We start from the raw sequence: 19,060 nt of genomic DNA on the forward strand, positions 1-19,060 counted from the left end.
AATTTGCATAATATTTTTGCATGTCCTGAACAAAACCGTAAAGCTTTTTTAAATGCTGAGGCAACTATATTGCACATATTTGTGATATTATAGTATATTTTTTAAAGTATCTTTGCTCTTTTATTTTATTGCAGTATTTTGCCTTACTTTTTGCCTCGATATATGTTTATTGTATGTTTAATGTATGCACCATAACCAAGGCAAATTCCTTGTAAGTTAAAACCTACATGGCACTGAATCCTTCTCTGATTTATTCTCATTCTGAAGGGTAAGCTGATTATAAGTACAGTGCTACCTGCGAGTCTAAATTTAGGGAAAAAAGAAATACCATCCTTACTGTGAGGGGTTTTTTTACCCCTGAGTTTGGGCTCTCAGGAAGTTCTCCCAGACGCTCACCGACAGCCTCCACCAATCAAATGGTTATGTTTTGGTTTCTCATGTACTGGACTTCCCAGAGCTGCCAATCATTTATAGCTCAAGATATGATCATTCATGTTTTTGTGACCTGGATTAAAGACAGTAATGTATAACATATGAAAAACATTAGCAAGACTACAATATGAAACTACTCTGTTGTAAGTAAAAGAAAAATGCCCACTGTGGCTGGTAAAATATCATATATCACAGGTCTGTTACTGGATTGTTATTACTGTTGCATTAACAGTAAAAGCAGCATTTTACTGTACTGTACATCACATTCATACTTGTAAGTGGAAATGATGCACTCCATCTTTCACTGTGTTTAACGTCTCTTTCCTTGCTCTCTTGTGCTCCATTTTTGTTAATTGGATTTTTTCTCCTTTTTATTTTTGTTGCCTTTTTTTCTTAATATTTGTACTGTATCATCGTTTTGACCTTTGACTCCTAATTTCTTTTCTTTTTTATAATTCAAATTTTTATTGATTTTATTTACATTCAATCTTGACAAACAAAAATAAAAATACTATACAAACAGGGTAATAGAGATCGGTGCAAGACGAGGTACAGCACCAGCCCCAGTCTGCCAAAAAACAATAAAAATAACAAAATCAAATTTGAATAAATAAACATATTTTAGTGGAAGAATTCAATGAAAGTATAGATCTAGTATGGCAGAATATGGGAGCTTTAATAGAAATACAAAGAAGAAGAAAAGGAAGCAGAAGAAAAAGAAGCAGAAGAAGAGGAAAAAGAAGCAGAAGAAGGAAAAAAGCAGAAGAAGAAAACGAAGCAGAGGAAGAAGCAGAAGAAGAAAAAAATGAAGAAAAGGAAGCAGAAGAAGAAAAGGAAGCAGAAGAAGAGGAAAAAGAAGTAGAAGAAGCAGCAGCTTCGGCTCTGCCAATCACAGCAAAGGGGCGTGGCTTAGCATCTCTGCCTGTGACACCAAACTCAGGGCATCAAACTCCCACCATTTTCGAATGACGTTAGCTAACATGGGAGCTTCAAGCTAACGAAGCTAACTGTCAACCAAAGGGACATTTAACAGTTATACGAGTCGGTTTTAACGTCGGTAAGTCCTAACAACATACCGCCACGTTGACTCCGTAAATATCCAGCGTTTGTTGAATACTTTATACTTCAATGGCTGTTACCTCATGTCTGTAGCAGGACGACATGCTGTGACTGAGCGGTGTCCTCCACTACAGCAGCAATGTTGCCCTCAACCAGCAGCCTGGTCCGGTCTGCTGTCAGGCTGCTGCCGCGGAGAAACTGGAGCCGAGGTGAGCCCACTTTGACACTTTGGGTTTGTCTGTATTTAAGTACACAATTAAGTTATTTGTACTTTTGAGCATTTTTATTCTATGCTACTTGATACTTCTACTCTCAATACATGTGAGAAGGAAATATTAAGGTATTAGTCCACTACACACTCCAAACAGTTGCTAGGTAGTTTTCATAGAACCGCATTTATGAGGGATTCACGATAATATCGATAGGTTATCAGTATCGGTCAACATGCTGCTTCTTACTTTGCATAATGAATGAATATTACATATATTGAAAAGTATTGTATTCCATGTCTCCATCTGCTGGTGGGCCATCATGATCAGAGTATACATGTGTCATATGATGTTAATTCCACTACAGAAGAGACTTGATGATCACTAAAATTGGGTGGGGAAAAAAGTAGATTTTTCTATATCAATATCTGTTACGGGTTAAATAAGTTGTTATATATCGGCATATCAGATACCTGCAAAAAAAAATCCAATATTTTGTAATGTTACGAACATACAGCCTATGGTTGCAAATTAAATCTCACTGATGGGCCAGTTTGACTCACTATTTACTTTAACTTTGATTATTTAGGTACATTTCTATTGATAGTATTTTTACTCTGATGTATCTGTTACTTTTACTTTAACTCAACTTAATTTATATAGCACCCTCCATACAAACATGTTCCAAAAAGAGGAGCAGCTTCAGTAGTATGGAATAAACTGTGGCGTCCTGAATGTTTCAAGAACAGCCTGGATTTCTCAGACTCTTTTAGTGACTTACAGCTCAGAGGGAACTCATTCAGCAGCTCCTCTGGCAGCAGCACAGCATCTCTCCCTCTCCTCTCTCGCTGTACGCACATGTCATAAACCTTTGGTAATGTAAACCTACGTGAGGCTCGCGGCTCAACAAAAACTCCATATATGTGAATGTGTGATAGTTGTGGTATCATAACAGCCTGTCACAGGTGATTAGAGGAGAAATGGCAGAACATAAAGGTCCAGGGACATTTTTTGTATTTGGGAGCTGTTTATATGTGTAATTTGAGGTAGATTTTTTTTTGTTGTAGTATTAATATTGTATACAGAATCTGAATTTCACTCTGAGTTACTGTTGTTGTTCACAAACTAAATAAATGAGAGACCATTTTAGTTTCTTTTTTACTGAATATTTGAAAATAAACTGATAAACAAGTAAAACTATCACTTATTTTGTTGTAATACTATTTTCTTAAATTAATAATAAAAAAAACCCATCAAGAATATGGTTATCACAAAAACGCCCTGAAATATTGTGATATTATTTTAGGGCCATATCGTCCACCCCCAACAGACATAGTTGTAAGGATAACACAAATCATTATACATAAGTGAGACGATAAAATATTAAAAAAGTCAGTCAGACAAAACAGATCAATCTAACACAACGGATGATTAAAAATTTGTAGAATAAAAAGAAAGTAAATAAATAAAATAGAATAGAAATAAACAGGAGGGATAAAATGAGGTAAAAACCAATGGTTAAACACTTAAAACTGAAGACTGTGATTTTCCTTTAAAAAAATACTGAGAGAGTTTGATTTCTAATATCCAGAGGCAGTGAATTCCACAGTTTAGGGCCATAAACACAGAAAGCGCTCTCTCCAGGACTTTTACGGGACACATGAGGAGCATTTAAAAACAAAGCACTGGAGGATCTTAGTGATCTGGTTGGAAAATAAAATGATAGAAAGTCTCTAATGTATGGAGGGTTGAGGTCATTTAAAGCTTTATAAACACGTAAAAATGTAAATAAAATATAAAAATTGAAATTAAATAATAAATTAAATAGAACACTTGGGAGTGATACACATGATATTAATCTTTATCTGTCTTCACTTGGTATGAAACAGTGATGTTGTGATGTATCAGATCAGTTCAATCAGCTGCAGCGCTGTGCTGTCCGATCAGTAACTGATATCCAATCATTGGGCTGTGTTGGTTTGTAAAAGACTTCCATGGAGGCTGCACTCGTGTATCCTCACTTCCTTTCCCTCCTCTCTCCTCGGCTCTGCCAAGTGCATTTAACAAATTGAGACGTCCTTCAAAATGGTGGGTGTCAATTAATTTCTAGGTCAAGTGATCGAGGAGAGAGGAGTTGAGGAAGGATACTGGGATGAACCCTGTGTTGTGTTGCTGTCTGCAGGATGTGTTTGGTGCCCGTGCAGAAACATTTCTGTGAAACCAGGAGGTTTGAAACCAAAGACAGTTCCTCCTCGGTACCTGGGCCAGCCCAGCCCCTTCACCCATCCACATCTCATCAAACATGGTGAGTACTGGAGCGCAGGAGCTATTATGAATCACAGATAACTCAAGGCTCTTACGGTTAACACATTCAGTCTTCACTCTACACCTCATGTGACATAAAGAAATAAGAACACATCAACAAGGCGAATAGTAGTGTAGGCATGAGATGCTGTTCACCACTGAAACACCACATATGTGATCTCTGCTCCTCAGGTGAGGTGACCCCAGGCTTGAGCCAGACAGAGTACGAGCTCCGCAGACACAGACTGGCCTCACTTATCGAGGCCCAGTCAGACAGGCTGGGACCCTCTGCCTCCTCCAGCACCCATGTGGTCATCGTTTTGTCCCATCCGACCCGCTACATGACCAATGACATCCCTTATCCCTTCCACCAGAACCAGGTGCATGTTTATATTCGCTCTAAATCTTAAAGTTACAGTTTAAAACACCTTATCTAACATAAACAGAAAGCAATGTGCAGATAGAAACTTAAAGTATAAGAAGAGTTGTCTGCTCTTACTTTGCAGTCTCATGTTTGTAATTTCTTGTCAGTTCTGTGTAATGTTAACAAGGCTTCCAATGTTCTGCAGGATTTCCTCTACCTCAGTGGCATCCTAGAGCCAGACAGTGCCCTGGTTCTTTATGGAAAAGGGCGACCAGACCAGGCCATCTTATTCGTCCCCCGCAGAGACCCAGGCAGAGAACTGTGGGACGGGCCCCGGTCAGGAAAGGACGGGGCGGCTGCTTTGACCGGCATAGAGAGAGTTCATAGCACAGAAGAGCTGTGTGTTGTGCTCAAGAGCCTTAAAGGTGGGAGTGTGAGGGTGCAATACATTTGTCATTGAATAAGGTGTTGTGTTGCTTCGTTTTGAAGTGTTTATTAAGCCCCACCCATCTTAGTTACTGTTGGTGCACCTGTCAAGCCTTCTGATCGAGTACTGCATTTGTTTTTTAAAAGATTCAAGCTGTCAGATCATATCATCTTGTCACATGATCACATAGAGACCTGATGTGTTTTTGAGCAGAAAACACGAGCTGACATTCGACCACTAACTAATCAGAACTTCACTGTTGCCATTTTTTCTCTGCGTCGATCCTCTTTCAGGCAATATGCTGTGGTACGACAGTTCTAAGCCCGCCCACCCTCGCCTCCACCAGGCTCACGTGAGTCCCGTACTGGAGGCGGGGCCGGTGCCGCACTCTGTCAGGCCCCTCATACACTCCCTTAGGGCCCTCAAGAGCTCAGCAGAGGTGGCGCTCATGCAAGAAGCAGGTCACATCACAGCACAGGTTGGTGTTTAAATCACTGTGTTAGTTTCATAATAGTTTGCAAACAGGGCAACATTTTCATTTTTGTATTGTCATGTGTCTCTTTATGCTTCCTAAGATAGATGTACAGTGTTGTTTCTCTATCTCATATCCTTGTCTCTCAGGCCTTTAAGAGGACGATGGCCATGTCTCAAGGAGACATTGATGAAGCTGTAATCTTTGCCAAGGTAACTGAAAATTTAGCCGGGGTATTTTTTCTGAATCATGATGGAATTAACAATAGCTACTGCATGAAATAATTAACCGTCTTACAAAGATGGCAGTTTATTAAAGCTCAGAGATTACCAAGCCAGAGTGAAGTTACTGTGGTTTGGTTTTTACAGCTCTGTTTTTTAGTCACTGCAAATTAAGAAGATGTTTTCTCAGAAATGACACATTATTATACCATGATTTTATATATATATATATATATATATATATATATATATATACAGTACAGGCCAAAAGTTTGGACACACCTTCTCATTCAATGCGTTTTCTTTATTTTCATGACTATTTACATTGTAGATTCTCACTGAAGGCATCAAAACTATGAATGAACACATGTGGAGTTATGTACTTAACAAAAAAAGGTGAAATAACTGAAAACATGTTTTATATTCTAGTTTCTTCAAAATAGCCACCCTTTGCTCTGATTACTGCTTTGCACACTCTTGGCATTCTCTCCATGAGCTTCAAGAGGTAGTCACCTGAAATGGTTTCCACTTCACAGGTGTGCCTTATCAGGGTTAATTAGTGGAATTTCTTGCTTTATCAATGGGGTTGGGACCATCAGTTGTGTTGTGCAGAAGTCAGGTTAATACACAGCCGACAGCCCTATTGGACAACTGTTAAAATTCATATTATGGCAAGAACCAATCAGCTAACTAAAGAAAAACCAGTGGCCATCATTACTTTAAGAAATGAAGGTCAGTCAGTCCGGAAAATTGCAAAAACTTTAAATGTGTCCCCAAGTGGAGTCGCAAAAACCATCAAGCGCTACAACGAAACTGGCACACATGAGGCCCGACCCAGGAAAGGAAGACCAAGAGTCACCTCTGCTTCTGAGGATAAGTTCATCCAAGTCACCAGCCTCAGAAATCGCAAGTTAACAGCAGCTCAGATCAGAGACCAGATGAATGCCACACAGAGTTCTAGCAGCAGACCCATCTCTAGAACAACTGTTAAGAGGAGACTGCGCCAATCAGGCCTTCATGGTCAAATAGCTGCTAGGAAACCACTGCTAAGGAGAGGCAACAAGCAGAAGAGATTTGTTTGGGCCAAGAAACACAAGGAATGGACATTAGACCAGTGGAAATCTGTGCTTTGGTCTGATGAGTCCAAATTTGAGATCTTTGGTTCCAACCGCCGTGTCTTTGTGAGACGCAGAAAAGGTGAACGGATGGATTCCACATGCCTGGTTCCCACTGTGAAGCATGGAGGAGGAGGTGTGATGGTGTGGGGGTGTTTTGCTGGTGACACTGTTGGGGATTTATTCAAAATTGAAGGCACACTGAACCAGCATGGCTACCACAGCATCCTGCAGCGACATGCCATCCCATCCGGTTTGCGTTTAGTTGGACGATCATTTATTTTTCAACAGGACAATGACCCCAAACACACCTCCAGGCTGTGTAAGGGCTATTTGACCAAGAAGGAAAGTGATGGAGTGCTGCGGCAGATGACCTGGCCTCCACAGTCACCGGACCTGAACCCAATCGAGATGGTTTGGGGTGAGCTGGACCGCAGAGTGAAGGCAAAGGGGCCAACAAGTGCTAAACACCTCTGGGAACTCCTTCAAGACTGTTGGAAAACCATTTCAGGTGACTACCTCTTGAAGCTCATGGAGAGAATGCCAAGAGTGTGCAAAGCAGTAATCAGAGCAAAGGGTGGCTATTTTGAAGAAACTAGAATATAAAACATGTTTTCAGTTATTTCACCTTTTTTTGTTAAGTACATAACTCCACATGTGTTCATTCATAGTTTTGATGCCTTCAGTGAGAATCTACAATGTAAATAGTCATGAAAATAAAGAAAACGCATTGAATGAGAAGGTGTGTCCAAACTTTTGGCCTGTACTGTATATATATATATATATACTAAAACCTTCTTCAACCTTTAGTTACTGCGTCTTGATTTTGTAGGAAAGTATAGATGACAGCAAACATGAAGCTCTCACAAAGAAAAAAAATCTTCTGTTAATCTTCCAGTTTGATTTTGAGAATCGGATCCATGGCGCCAACTTCCTGGCCTACCCCCCTGTTGTTGCTGGAGGGAATCGAGCCAACACTCTGCACTACATAAACAACAACCAGATTATCAAGGTAAAGGAATGTGTTGAATGTGCTCGCAGATCTGTCCTGACACATGAGGTGCAGTGCACATCTGCACTAAGCATTCTGGTGGTTATGTACACTGCTCAAAAAAATTAAGGGGACACTTAAATCACACATCAGATCTTGATGAGGAATTAATCATGTTGAAAATCTTTACTGATGTACACTGTATAATTTGTTGAGAACAAAATGACATAACAACAGTCAGTGGAAACCAAAATCATCATCCCACTGAAGGCTGGATTCAAAATCACACCAAAAAGTAAAAGTTTGAAATCACAGGCTGATCCAACTTGTGTGAATTTCATCACAGCAGCTCATAACGTGACTCAGTAGTGTGTATGGCCCCTGTGTGTCTGCATGGAGTCTGTTTCTGACAGCGTAGTCAGAAACATGCACACCAGTAACCTGCTGGAGGTCATTTTGTAGGGCTCTGGCAGTGCTCCTCCTGTTCCTCCTTGCACAAAGGAGCAGATACTGGTCCTGCTGCTGGGTTGATGCCCTTCTACGACCCTGTCCAGCTCTCTTCGTGTAATGGCCGGTCTCCTGGTATCTCCTCTATGCTCTTGAGACTGTGCTGGGAGACATAGCAAACCTTCTTGCGACCACATGTATGGATGTGCCATCCTGGAGGGCTGCAGGTACAGCCTCATGCTACCAGTAGTGACAAGGACACTAGCAGAAGACCAAACTAGAGAAGAATCAGTCAGGAAGGATAAGGAGAGAGCAACTGTCTGTGGACACCACATGTAAAGCCATTCCCTTTTGGGGGTTGTCTTGCTTTTGCCTCTCCATTGCGCTTTATTTGCACCAAAGCAGCTGAAACTGATTCACAATCACTTGTGCTTCCTAAATGGACAGATTGAAGTTTAACTGACTTGGTGTTATACTGTGATGATTAAGTGTTCCCTCAGGTTTTTTGAGCAGTGTATGTAAAGTAGTGACCGAATATCTTAACCCACTCATTATACTCTCATTATCCCCCCTCTTCCCCTCTTCCATCAGGATGGTGAAATGGTTCTGCTTGATGGTGGTTGTGAATACTTTGGTTACGTCAGTGATATCACTCGAACATGGCCAGTGAATGGAAAGTAAGTCAGCAGTAGGTTGTGATGCTTAAAGACAAATAATGTTGATACAGAATATCTTTGCATTGGTGCATTACAACGTATGCTACGAAGTCTTCACTATGATTGTTTTCTAAATTCAGACCTTTAAGTGGAATCCATTTGTTTCTTGAACATTTCTCCTAGATCTGTTTCTCAGTTTTTATCTTGGATATTTTCAGGTAGTATAATTTGTTTTGAAATCTTTCATGTCATGAGATTTTAGAGCCATTAAGTAGTGTGATGGTGTTTTTGAGAATTATTCCAATGGCAAACCACAAACGTATCTCAAAGGCATATTGAAACCACCAAATGACCATTGCTAAATCGATTTCTCACCTTGTTTCAAGTGGGATTAGTTAGGAAAGCTTTGTCACATGCCTCTGGTGAACGAAGAATCCAAAAATGGAAAACATTCTTGATGAACAAAACTATATCAAAACATCTGTTTTCCAAACTCTCCCACAACTCGTGCAGTATAATTCAAGTCCTATTTGTCAGTCGTATGCGCAGTGTTTCCCAATCAGACAGACCTTTCTGATGGGGAACTAAATGGAAAGTGAAACTTATCTAAGTTCTCTTCAAAGCCAGACTCCATTGACTAAAACAGTAATTGCACCTTGCTGAAGATGGGAGCTGCTGGTCTACCACTGCCTCGATCGGTTAGTTAGTTTGTGATATTGTGTAACATTTGTGTTTAAAGGGTTAGTTCAGAGTCAGAAAAGTCACTCAGTAACAAAATTTACCTAACTGATCAAGGGAGTAGCGGACCAGCAGCTCTTGTCTTCAGCATGGTAAAATTACTGTTTTTGTCAATGGAGTCTGGCTTTGAAGAAAACAGAGACAAGTTTCACTTTAAGTACTGTAGTCTGTCAGAAAAAGCTGTCTGTTTGGGAAGTACTGAGCATATGACTGGAAAAATGAGGCTTGAATTACACTTTACGAGTTCTTGTAAACAGATGTCTAGATATAGCTTTGCTCTTGTTAGACCCGGTCGCCTATGGCACCGATTCATCAAGAATTTTCTCAGTTTTTGGATTCTTCATTCACCATGGAGGCTTTTGAGAAAGATGCAGTTTTCTTCATAAATTCAGTGCAACACAGGGTGGACAGTTGATACACAAATGATCATCTGGGGTTGAATTATTCCTCTAACAGTCTGCTGTTCTCACCTGCTCCCTGCCAGGTTCAGCCCTGCCCAGGCTGAGATGTACGAGGCCGTCCTGGAGGTCCAGCGCGCCTGTTTGTCTCTGTGCTCCCCGGGCATCAGTCTGGATCACATCTACAGCACCATGCTGGCTCTGCTGGGACGACAGCTCAGGCGGCTAGGCATCGTCAAGGCCAGCACCACCGATGCTGATGTACTGAAGGTAAAAATGATAGAAACAGAAGTAGGATGGGTTCCGGCTGGTTAGTCTCGCCACCAGACAATCAGAGATCTCCGCCCTTTGATAGGCCGGGGACGCTCCTTTCTAAAGTGTGTTTACCACACCGGAGAAAACGGCTGGCAACAAAGCAACGGCTCTTGCATTTTTTGAAAGGACACGCCCTCCCGGAAATGTGCACTCCCCCTTTTCTCATCCGCAAGGAAACAAACAGAGCTTGAAAATGGATGCCAAGAGATTTAACTCAGTTTTATCAAACGTGTGCTCAGTCCACAAGATTGTGGAAACGAGGGATTTACAGCGACTTTGTTTAAAACTTTTAACGCAGTTGGACTATGTTTACGAGCACAAGAGTTCAGCGAGCCAACGAAGGACCACCCTGCGGATTTACTATTGGTTCTGCAACATAGAGAGTTTTTTTAAACTATGAAATTGTATCCGCCCATCTAAACACAAAATCAGGGAGAAAGACATCAGTCTTTAGTTAAGCAAAGCATCTGAAGACTGATTTGTGAGTCTACCGGCTGGTAGACATATCTGAGTTTTGTCCCATATGAGGAGCACTTTAGTCTTGTAGAAACACTGGACTTAATGAATATGAGCAAGGAAGGAGAAGAAGGCAGCAAATTCGATTCAGAGCAGTATTATTTTCAAAGGCAGCATAGTTAAATGTTGAGTGTTTGTGTTATTGTGTATGTGTGTGCCTGGATGCATGTGTGTGTGCATGCAGACCAGCAAGCCTTTCTGGAGGTCAAGCAGCAGGTTGGGCAGACCAGCGGAGCCCCACTGGAGGATGGCCTCTAGTTTTGAGGTTGTGAAAGGCAAGCCAGTAAGTGATGACCTGGCTTTAAGTCAGAGCAGGATTCTTGTGACAGGACTGGGTGGGTGTTGCCAGAGACACCTGACGAAGTTCGAAACAGCTGTACTGCATTAACAGCTAGGGTGATTCGTGGCAGCTGTGTCTCCAATGGCAGTGGGTGTGTCACATGCTTGGTTATCCAGTTTTCCTGTAGAACTTCTCAACTTCCATCTTCTCCAGTTGGATTTTTTCCAACTCCACCAGTTTCAGTTTCTCCTCCATGAGGACAGACTGGAGGGGGTCAAGAGCTTCCCTAGTAGCCTTTGATGAGGCTCTGCTTCTCCTAGAACCGTAGAAGGTGTGGTTATGGCGTCCAGAGCAAGTAGAATGAGAATAGCTGCAGGAACCACTTCCTGGGTTCTGTACAGCTCCACTAACAGTATTCTGTCCATGTCGAACACTCACTGAAGAGGTGATGTAGTCTTTGAGGTGGGCTGGTGGATGTCTTGGTCGCTGAGCTCTGCTGCTTCCTGATGGCATTGTTTTTGGCTTTTGGTGATAGCCAGCCATGGGCACACCAAAGTATCAGGAAATTAACTTAAAGGACACACACATTGTGCCAAGAAGGCAGCATATGTAGCCTCCGATTATTGGACAGCGATGGCACTTGTGGCAGGAGTGTTTGTGTCATCCTCCCTGCCTTAGGTGGGTCAGGCGATCTCTTCCTGGGGAATTTCAACTGTTGCTGCAAGTACAAGATGTTTCCCAGATCCAAAAATTCAGCTGCTCCTGAAAAATAAAATGAACAAAGGGTCTCTGATAAAAAAAGAAGCCCAAGATAATATTTCAAGTTACTAACATGCCTTTTTGCTCACAGACACATGCACTCACACACAGAATTTTGTATTTTTTATGTTGCTGAAGTGAATTTAAATCCAGCCCTGCCTGTTGAATGTCAGTCAACCACACCAGAGGGGAGATAATATCAGATTATCACTGTTACCATGTCAGCTGGGCATTGAATTTAAACATTTTTGTTGGAGTTTATTTATGCCCTCACTAGTGGTTTGCGGTGAGGAAATAGCCGTAAGCTCCTCTGGCCAATGTAAATTATGAAATTACCTAATTACAGCCTCCATGAAACACAATATGCTCGGTAAACTTTATGTAACAGAGGCATTCCTCTCCTTCAGTGGTTCTTTTTCAGAGAAATAACACAAGAACGCCAAACCATAGCTGAGTGTATGTTTACTCAACTGATTTATTTTAATGTTAAAAGGAGAATTTAATCACCAAGAAAGGCCTGGGGCATGTTCAATATCAATATCAACAGTGTGCACCATTTTGCTGCAGTTTCTCGGTTGAACAATATAATTCCTTGAAACTGTCTGAAACAGGCTTTGAGATATGCTTTGTCTTGTGTGGTGGGTGTGTCAGAGGTGTTACCCAATCAGCAGTGATGTATATATAAACCCTGCAATATTAAAAAGTCAGTGTGCATGATGCATCTAAGTCCTTTAGACATGTCTCCACTGCAGCTTGAGGTATGCAACAATTGAAGACATTACAAGAAATGCTATCAATATTTTTTGTTTTTGTTTTTTAATAGAATAAGCTGCCTTCTCAGCTGCCAAAGTTGCAATGCTTGTGTGACAGGGTGTTCAATGCATTTAAATAAACATTTTGATATGTTTTACGGGGGCTTAACGCGCCCCTGCAAGCTTCAGGCCACCTCTTCTGCCTTGTTAGCTTTAATTTTAAAACAAACTTTTGATTCTATTGTATGTAATGTGTTTACCTGTAATGTAGTTGTCCAGATGCTCCTGGGTTCAGTCCTGTTCTGTTAGTGCATGTAGAGCCATGTAAGCCACTGTGGCATATCATGCTAGTTATGTTTATCAACAAGCTGTGAGAGCTGCGGGTCTGCGGTTAGACAACGGCAAACTTTGATATAACTACTTAAAGCTTTACTTTTGTTTATGCTCATCCCAGGCTGCACGGCGGTACTGCCCCCACCATGTTGGCCATTACCTGGGCATGGATGTCCATGACACACCTGAGCTGTCCCGCTCACAACCTCTACAGTCAGGAATGGCCATCACAATAGAACCAGGTAAAGACAAACTAGTCTTTTGATTTTTTTCTGTACAGCTGTGGCTGTGTTAATCAACACTCTGGGTGATAACAGGTTTTTAAAATCACAAACTGTCATGGTTTGGTGCAAGTTCAGTACAGCAGAAAAAACAACAAATGTTTAAAGATACATTTATTTTAATTTCTATTGAACTAACATTATTGCAAGTGTCAAATCTCCTTGCTGAGGACTGAGGGAACATCTTGCCAACTGGCAACTTAAGTAAACAATTTTCTTTATTAAAAAAAATACAAAAACATTGGAACAATTCTGCATCACACTTTACAAATACTGAACAAACACTTTCCCAAAAGGCAGCAGGTCACAACAGTCTATAAAAGTGAGAAGCATATCTTGGTAACTGGTAGCTTTGTCACCTTCTACCTATGCCAGTCCTCAATGCCTATGTTCAGTTTCCCATAGATTGACCACGTCAGTGAGTAAAAAAACATGGGACAGACAGAATGACTGACTGACAGTTTCTGTGGTTATGTACAGCATACCATACCATGACTTAGTCATAGCAAAAATTAGAAAACAACAACATTGGTCCACAGGGGGAGCCACAGCGATCGGTCGCATTTTAGCCATTTTTAAGCATTTTTCTGTTGTTATAGCGCCACCCAGTTGACAATTAGAGTTAAATTTCTCAAGTCACCTTGAGGCGTCCTGTTCTACATATCTACCAAGTTTAGTAAAAATCCATATGGCGGTTAGGCCTAGATAAGAAATGAGCTCTCTAGCGCCCCCATTTTGTTTGATGGGGTCAATAATGGAGGGGTCCCCTCAGATTATGTGTGGTCACATGACTACAAAGTTGCGTGGTGATGGGTGAAACCCTTGAGATGTTATACACCTTTATGTGATGAGCCACGCCCTCCGCAATATTCATTGCCTTATAGATGCTCAGTTTTAGTAAGTTTTCCAACTTTTGCCAAGAGGGAACTTTAGATATTGGTCCCTAGATTATGTTCACCCAGTTTCATGCAGATCGGTCAAACTTTCTAGGAAGAGATCAATTTTAACCCTATGGGCCCGAACAACGCATAGTGCATCCAAATTCACACCTGTTCTTCTCTATTGATTTTCTCCACAACTGTGCGTCATAGCGAGAAGCCACGCATATCACGTGAAACACCGGAATTGTAGCTTTCCAACAAGACCAAGCACTTGTCGGTAGTTTTCACATTGAAAAAAATTGATAAAGTTACACTAAAATTATGTATAACAGAGCTTTCATACAGCTCTGCACACACGTTACTCTTGGATGGATTACTCACGAATGCAGGCTTGCACAGAAATGCCACGCATATCACATGAAAGTGCAGGAGCAGAGCTTTCCAGTGATATCACACACATCATTGTGCTGTCATCCCATCATGCTATAAATCCAGATTAATTGTCTACAAAATAAAAACCTGACGAATTTCTTTACAATCCATTATACAGATCTTGTTATCAGTCACTTCATATAGTGAGGAGCATCGTATCTTACCATGTCTTAGGCTTGCGTGTGTTTCTCCCTGTCTATCCACATTTGTAGTCCGGCTTTCAAGATACAAATATCTCCATATTGTCCAGTTGACACTCCATCAAACTTTGTATGACAAGACCAGCGCACTTCACCTTTGCGCACCCAGCCAACTGTAGCCTAATTATGCATGCTGACAGGGCCGTAGTCACCATATACATTGAGGGGGACACGTGCCCCCTCCCCCCCCATGCCCAAAATGCCCCCCAAATATATAACTAAAACTGAAAAACAACAACAAACTTTGTTTGCTGCAAACAAAGTGGCAAATATTATCTTGGAGGACATCATTGCACTTGGTTGACTATTTTTCTATGATCTTAGATGTAAATATTGCATGTTTCCTTCAGATAAAACACATTTTTGACTTGTGAATGAGTCAATGGAATTTCTTGCAATAATGAAAAAACACTGGCAATCATGTTTGCCTGGCACAAACCACATGTTTTGGACAGCTGTGAAGTGACAGAATGTCCCAGCATCATGGTTCTTATAGACCGTTTCAAACTGGACAACATAAACATTCTAAATGGGTCCCTTTGTATTTCCAGTTTGAATGTATGTTAATGCAGAAGCTGACAGGAAGTAAACAGGGACCAATGTTGTTGCCCTAGCAACAGAATAGCAATGAAACGGTCCATATTGCCAGAGAGTCTCCCCTCTTCATATATGGCAGAATATGTCATTTTCCAACTTTTTATGCTGAGATACATGTAAAAATGTAAGAATTTAGTAACATGGATTTGTTTTTTTCATTGATATAAAAATTATAATAAAATACAGGCACATAGGAGGACATGGAATGATGGCAAATCTGGATAGCCCACATTGTCCTGAAAAAAGCAAGATATAGCATGTGTATGTAGCCTGTATAATGACTGTGATATGAGCTTAAAAGTAAAGGCAGTAAAAATACCCCAAAAACGCCTAGGGCCCATAGGGTTAAGTGTTACAAAAAATTCAAAATGGCAGAAAATCTGTATAAGCGGAAGTTATGGGTTCTTGAGGCAAATTTGTTCCTCATGAGGAGAGGCATCTCTGTGTTTCAAAGTTTCATGTCTCTACGACATACGGGGCATGAGATATGCCCATTCAAAGTTTGCAATTTCAGTCGGTTGCTATAGCGCCCCCCTTTGGCCAATTGATGTTATATTGCTTCATTCACATCCTCCCATGACCCTCTACCACTGTGCCAAATTTCACATGGATTGACCAAGTCAGTGAGGAGAAAAACCTGGAACAGAGACACAGACAGAGTTTTCGTCATTATATAGTAAGATAAGATATTGAAAATAAAACTTGTGCATCAGGAGGAGTGTTACAGTTAGTTCCACCTTGGCTGTATTTGGTTATTCAAAGCACCCAAACATTGATAAACATTAATGTGCATTAGCATGTATTTTGTATTTGCTCTCATGTAGTCTATTACAGTGCAGCAACGCAGGCACATCGTCCTCGCCCTGTTCACAACTTTCTCTCTGTTGCAGTTCTAGCTGACTGGGAACCCGCAGGTGGGTCTTCCAGCTCCAGGTAGCCTGACTGTAGCTTGGCAAGTTCCAGTCACAACTGTTAATAGAATGTGAGGCATGTTTGAGATAAACACTGATGACTTGTGGAGCCTTCGCACTTCATACAAAATATGTAATGATGTCTTTTTTGGCTTGTGCACCCTCACGCCAGGAACACTACAGTGAGCACAAACTAGGGTTGCATACCAGTATACCAGTTTTAAGGTATACTGTGAAATTATAATAGACGGTTATCATACCGTGTACAATTGCTTATCTATGATATTGACATTTACTACACTGCTACTACTACCCTCACTACAAGTCACATTCACCCATTCACACACATAAACACTGGTGGCTGTGGCTGAGGCTGTAATACAAGGTGCCACCTGCTACTCAGTTTTTTAACACACTCACACACCGATGGAACAGCCATCAATTTGGGTCTACGTCGACATGCGGACTGGAGGAGCCGGGGAACCACTGATCTTCCAATTAGTGGAATACCCACTCTACCTCTGAGCCACAGCCGTCCCTGATTAGTCTGTTTACACTTGTCTGTTGCTCAGTGCTACGTCACGTTTCGTTGCTCTTACTCTTTCTTTTATCTATCCAATTGTGTCCAGGGTCATTTTGATATACTGCTGTTGATCACGCTCCTTGGAAATCAAAAATGGCGATGTCAGGCTACATTGTTCCTACTTTCCAATTTTTGTCTTTCTCTTGTCACAGGGTTGTACATCTGCGAGGACAATGATCAGGCACCGGAGCGTTTCCGCGGCTTGGGTATCAGGATTGAGGATGACGTGGTGATCCGAGACAAGGGGGGCCCTCTGATTCTGTCCTCTGGGGCGCCAAAGACCATCGCTGATGTAGAGAAGGCCTGTGCCCAGAGATAGGGCAGAGAGAGACAGACAAGTCACCAAGTGAGCTGTGGCATCGATGGCAGGCAGTGTGCTGTGCTTTTCCAACCGTTTCCACGGTGATGATGTCATCAGGCTCAGGGCCCAGGTACATGAATGACAGGTGGGAGCACACTGCAGGACTCTGGTTTAAGCCTCAGCGAGGCCTCAAACATGTAGAAATGTGGTGTGGAAGATCATAGATTTTGTGGGTGCTTTTGTTGTCTACCTAAATGTTTAAAGAAACTGGTTTTATATTTGTAGTTTTCAGTGAATGATGATGAAGAGCTCATCAGCTGTAAGAGGTGGGTTTAGTTGTGTCTGAAGGGGTTATGGTGTAACGGACATGTTCTTCCTCAAAATACATGTCAGGGCTCCAGCAAAACCACATGGAGACCATTCTTGATCATGTATAACACATCCATTTTGTGTTGTGATGGTGCTATCAGTGGGTTAATCCAACACTGAACTATAAATAAAAACCTAGAAACATCAGTTAACCTCTTCCATCAAGTATTCAGCTGAAGACCCAGTGGTTAGATCCAGCAACCATTTTGTTTTTCAGAATTGCCACCGTCATGTCACACCAGGACATAATTGTTTGCTTCTTGTCTCACTCAGAAAACTGTAAGCCTACATACACACACACACACACACACACTTCCTTTGTCTCTTACACACACAAAAAAGCAGAAGTCTTCCCCAGCTCAGGCTACAGTAAAAAAGATCAAAACACTAAATTGTTGAACATTCACCTACCGAGCTGCAGGAAGGTCAGGGAGACCCGCAGCATGTCAAATAAACACACCACCATGTTAATACACACAGGTGATGAATAAAGATGTCTCACACAGCTGGTCCTGGTAAGCCTGGAATGATGGTAATGATTATACCAATACACTGAAAAGGCTTATAAAGTGTACACTGAGAAGGGTGTGTGTGTTACGTGTGTCTCCTCAGCAGAGAAATATGATCTTTTTTAAAGACACTTGTGTTTATATGTATTAAAAAGATCTCATTGTCACATATTTAATGCAAATACATGATTTTATTTCATATTTGGTGGCAAACTGTATTTTATTTCACTCAAATACAAGTTTAAAGTATTTGTATGTCACTCTGCTTTATTCATGTCACTGTTTAGATGTTGTACTTTTTACTCCTGGGTGGCAAGGTGGTACAGTGATTAGCACTGTTGTCTTACAGCAAGAGGGTCCTGGGTTCGAACTCGCTGGCTGGCTGGGGCCTGACAGCTCTGTGTGGAGTTTGCATGTTCTTCCAGTGTCAGGGTTTTCTCCACCTTCCTCCCACAGCCCAAAGGCATGCAGGTTAGGTTGTTTGGTGACTTAAGATTTGTCATAGGCGTGAGTGTGAATGGTTGTTTGTCTTTATCAGCCCTGTGATACTCTGTCAGCCTGTCCAGGGTGTACGCCACCTCTTGTCCAGTGTCAGCTGCAATAGGCTCCAGCCCCTCTGCAGCCCTGAATAGGATAAGCGTTTATGGACACTGAATACTTATAATCCACTAAATTTATTGTAAAGTGTAGATTTATATTTTACAGCAGGACATATGAGAATATAAGACATGATGCATTGTCATAGTTAAACTGCCCTATACTATTTGCCGTTAATGCATAGGCAACAATATTGTGATAATATAAAAGTAACACTCAGAGGGGCCATTATTCTGCCTTGAGTATATTTTACTTCTGATACTTAAAGTTCATTTTGCTGATGTTACTTTGGTATTTATTTAAGATTATTTTTATGGCTTTTTTGCCTTTATCAGAAAGGACAGGATGAGCGGGGGAAAAGAGCGGGGACGACATGCAGCAAAGGGTCACAGGTTAGAATCTAACCCATGGCCACTGCGGCAAGGGCATGGCCTTTGTACATGGGGCACCCAGGTGAGCTACTGGGCACCAGTTACTTAGGTATTTTTATGCCTCTGCACCAGCAACAGCTGTTATGTTTTCAGGTTATTCATCCATATGTCTGTGTCACATTCTTGTGAACGTGAAATCTTATAAATGCCTTGAGGGAATTTCCTCAAATTTGGCACAAA

General features: G+C 41.4%; 1 protein-coding gene across 2 annotated transcripts; it reads left to right on the top strand.

Moving 5' to 3' along the window:
• Positions 1-994: 994 nt before the first annotated feature.
• On the top strand, positions 995-18,053 carry xpnpep3 (X-prolyl aminopeptidase 3, mitochondrial). 2 transcript variants are annotated; one of them, XM_033643784.2, is made up of 12 exons: positions 997-1,489; positions 1,585-1,700; positions 3,883-4,005; positions 4,197-4,384; positions 4,574-4,793; positions 5,089-5,273; positions 5,417-5,479; positions 7,502-7,615; positions 8,633-8,718; positions 9,920-10,103; positions 12,910-13,030; positions 16,826-18,053. In XM_033643784.2, exons 2-12 carry the CDS (start codon positions 1,631-1,633, stop codon positions 16,990-16,992), a joined length of 1,521 nt encoding a protein of 506 aa, XP_033499675.2. In that variant the 5' UTR covers positions 997-1,489; positions 1,585-1,630; the 3' UTR covers positions 16,993-18,053. The 2 variants fall into 2 exon arrangements, with proteins under 2 accessions (XP_078017426.1, XP_033499675.2); XM_078161300.1 differs by having other exon boundaries at positions 995-1,700.
• Positions 18,054-19,060: the final 1,007 nt, after the last annotated feature.

The sequence above is a fragment of the Epinephelus lanceolatus genome, chromosome 18 (genome assembly GCF_041903045.1).
Source record: "Epinephelus lanceolatus isolate andai-2023 chromosome 18, ASM4190304v1, whole genome shotgun sequence".
NCBI classification, from domain to species: domain Eukaryota; kingdom Metazoa; phylum Chordata; class Actinopteri; order Perciformes; family Serranidae; genus Epinephelus; species Epinephelus lanceolatus.

What these genes read in the sequence shown, in the direction of transcription:
- xpnpep3 (XM_078161300.1), top strand. Translation starts at nt 1,631, where the DNA reads ATGTTGCCCTCAACCAGCAGCCTGGTCCGGTCTGCTGTCAGGCTGCTG. An exon ending in CAGGTCACATCACAGCACAG is followed by an intron (nt 5,274 to 5,416) that starts GTTGGTGTTTAA and finishes CTTGTCTCTCAG; the next exon opens with GCCTTTAAGAGGACGATGGC. An exon ending in GGCCATCACAATAGAACCAG is followed by an intron (nt 13,031 to 16,825) that starts GTAAAGACAAAC and finishes CTCTTGTCACAG; the next exon opens with GGTTGTACATCTGCGAGGAC.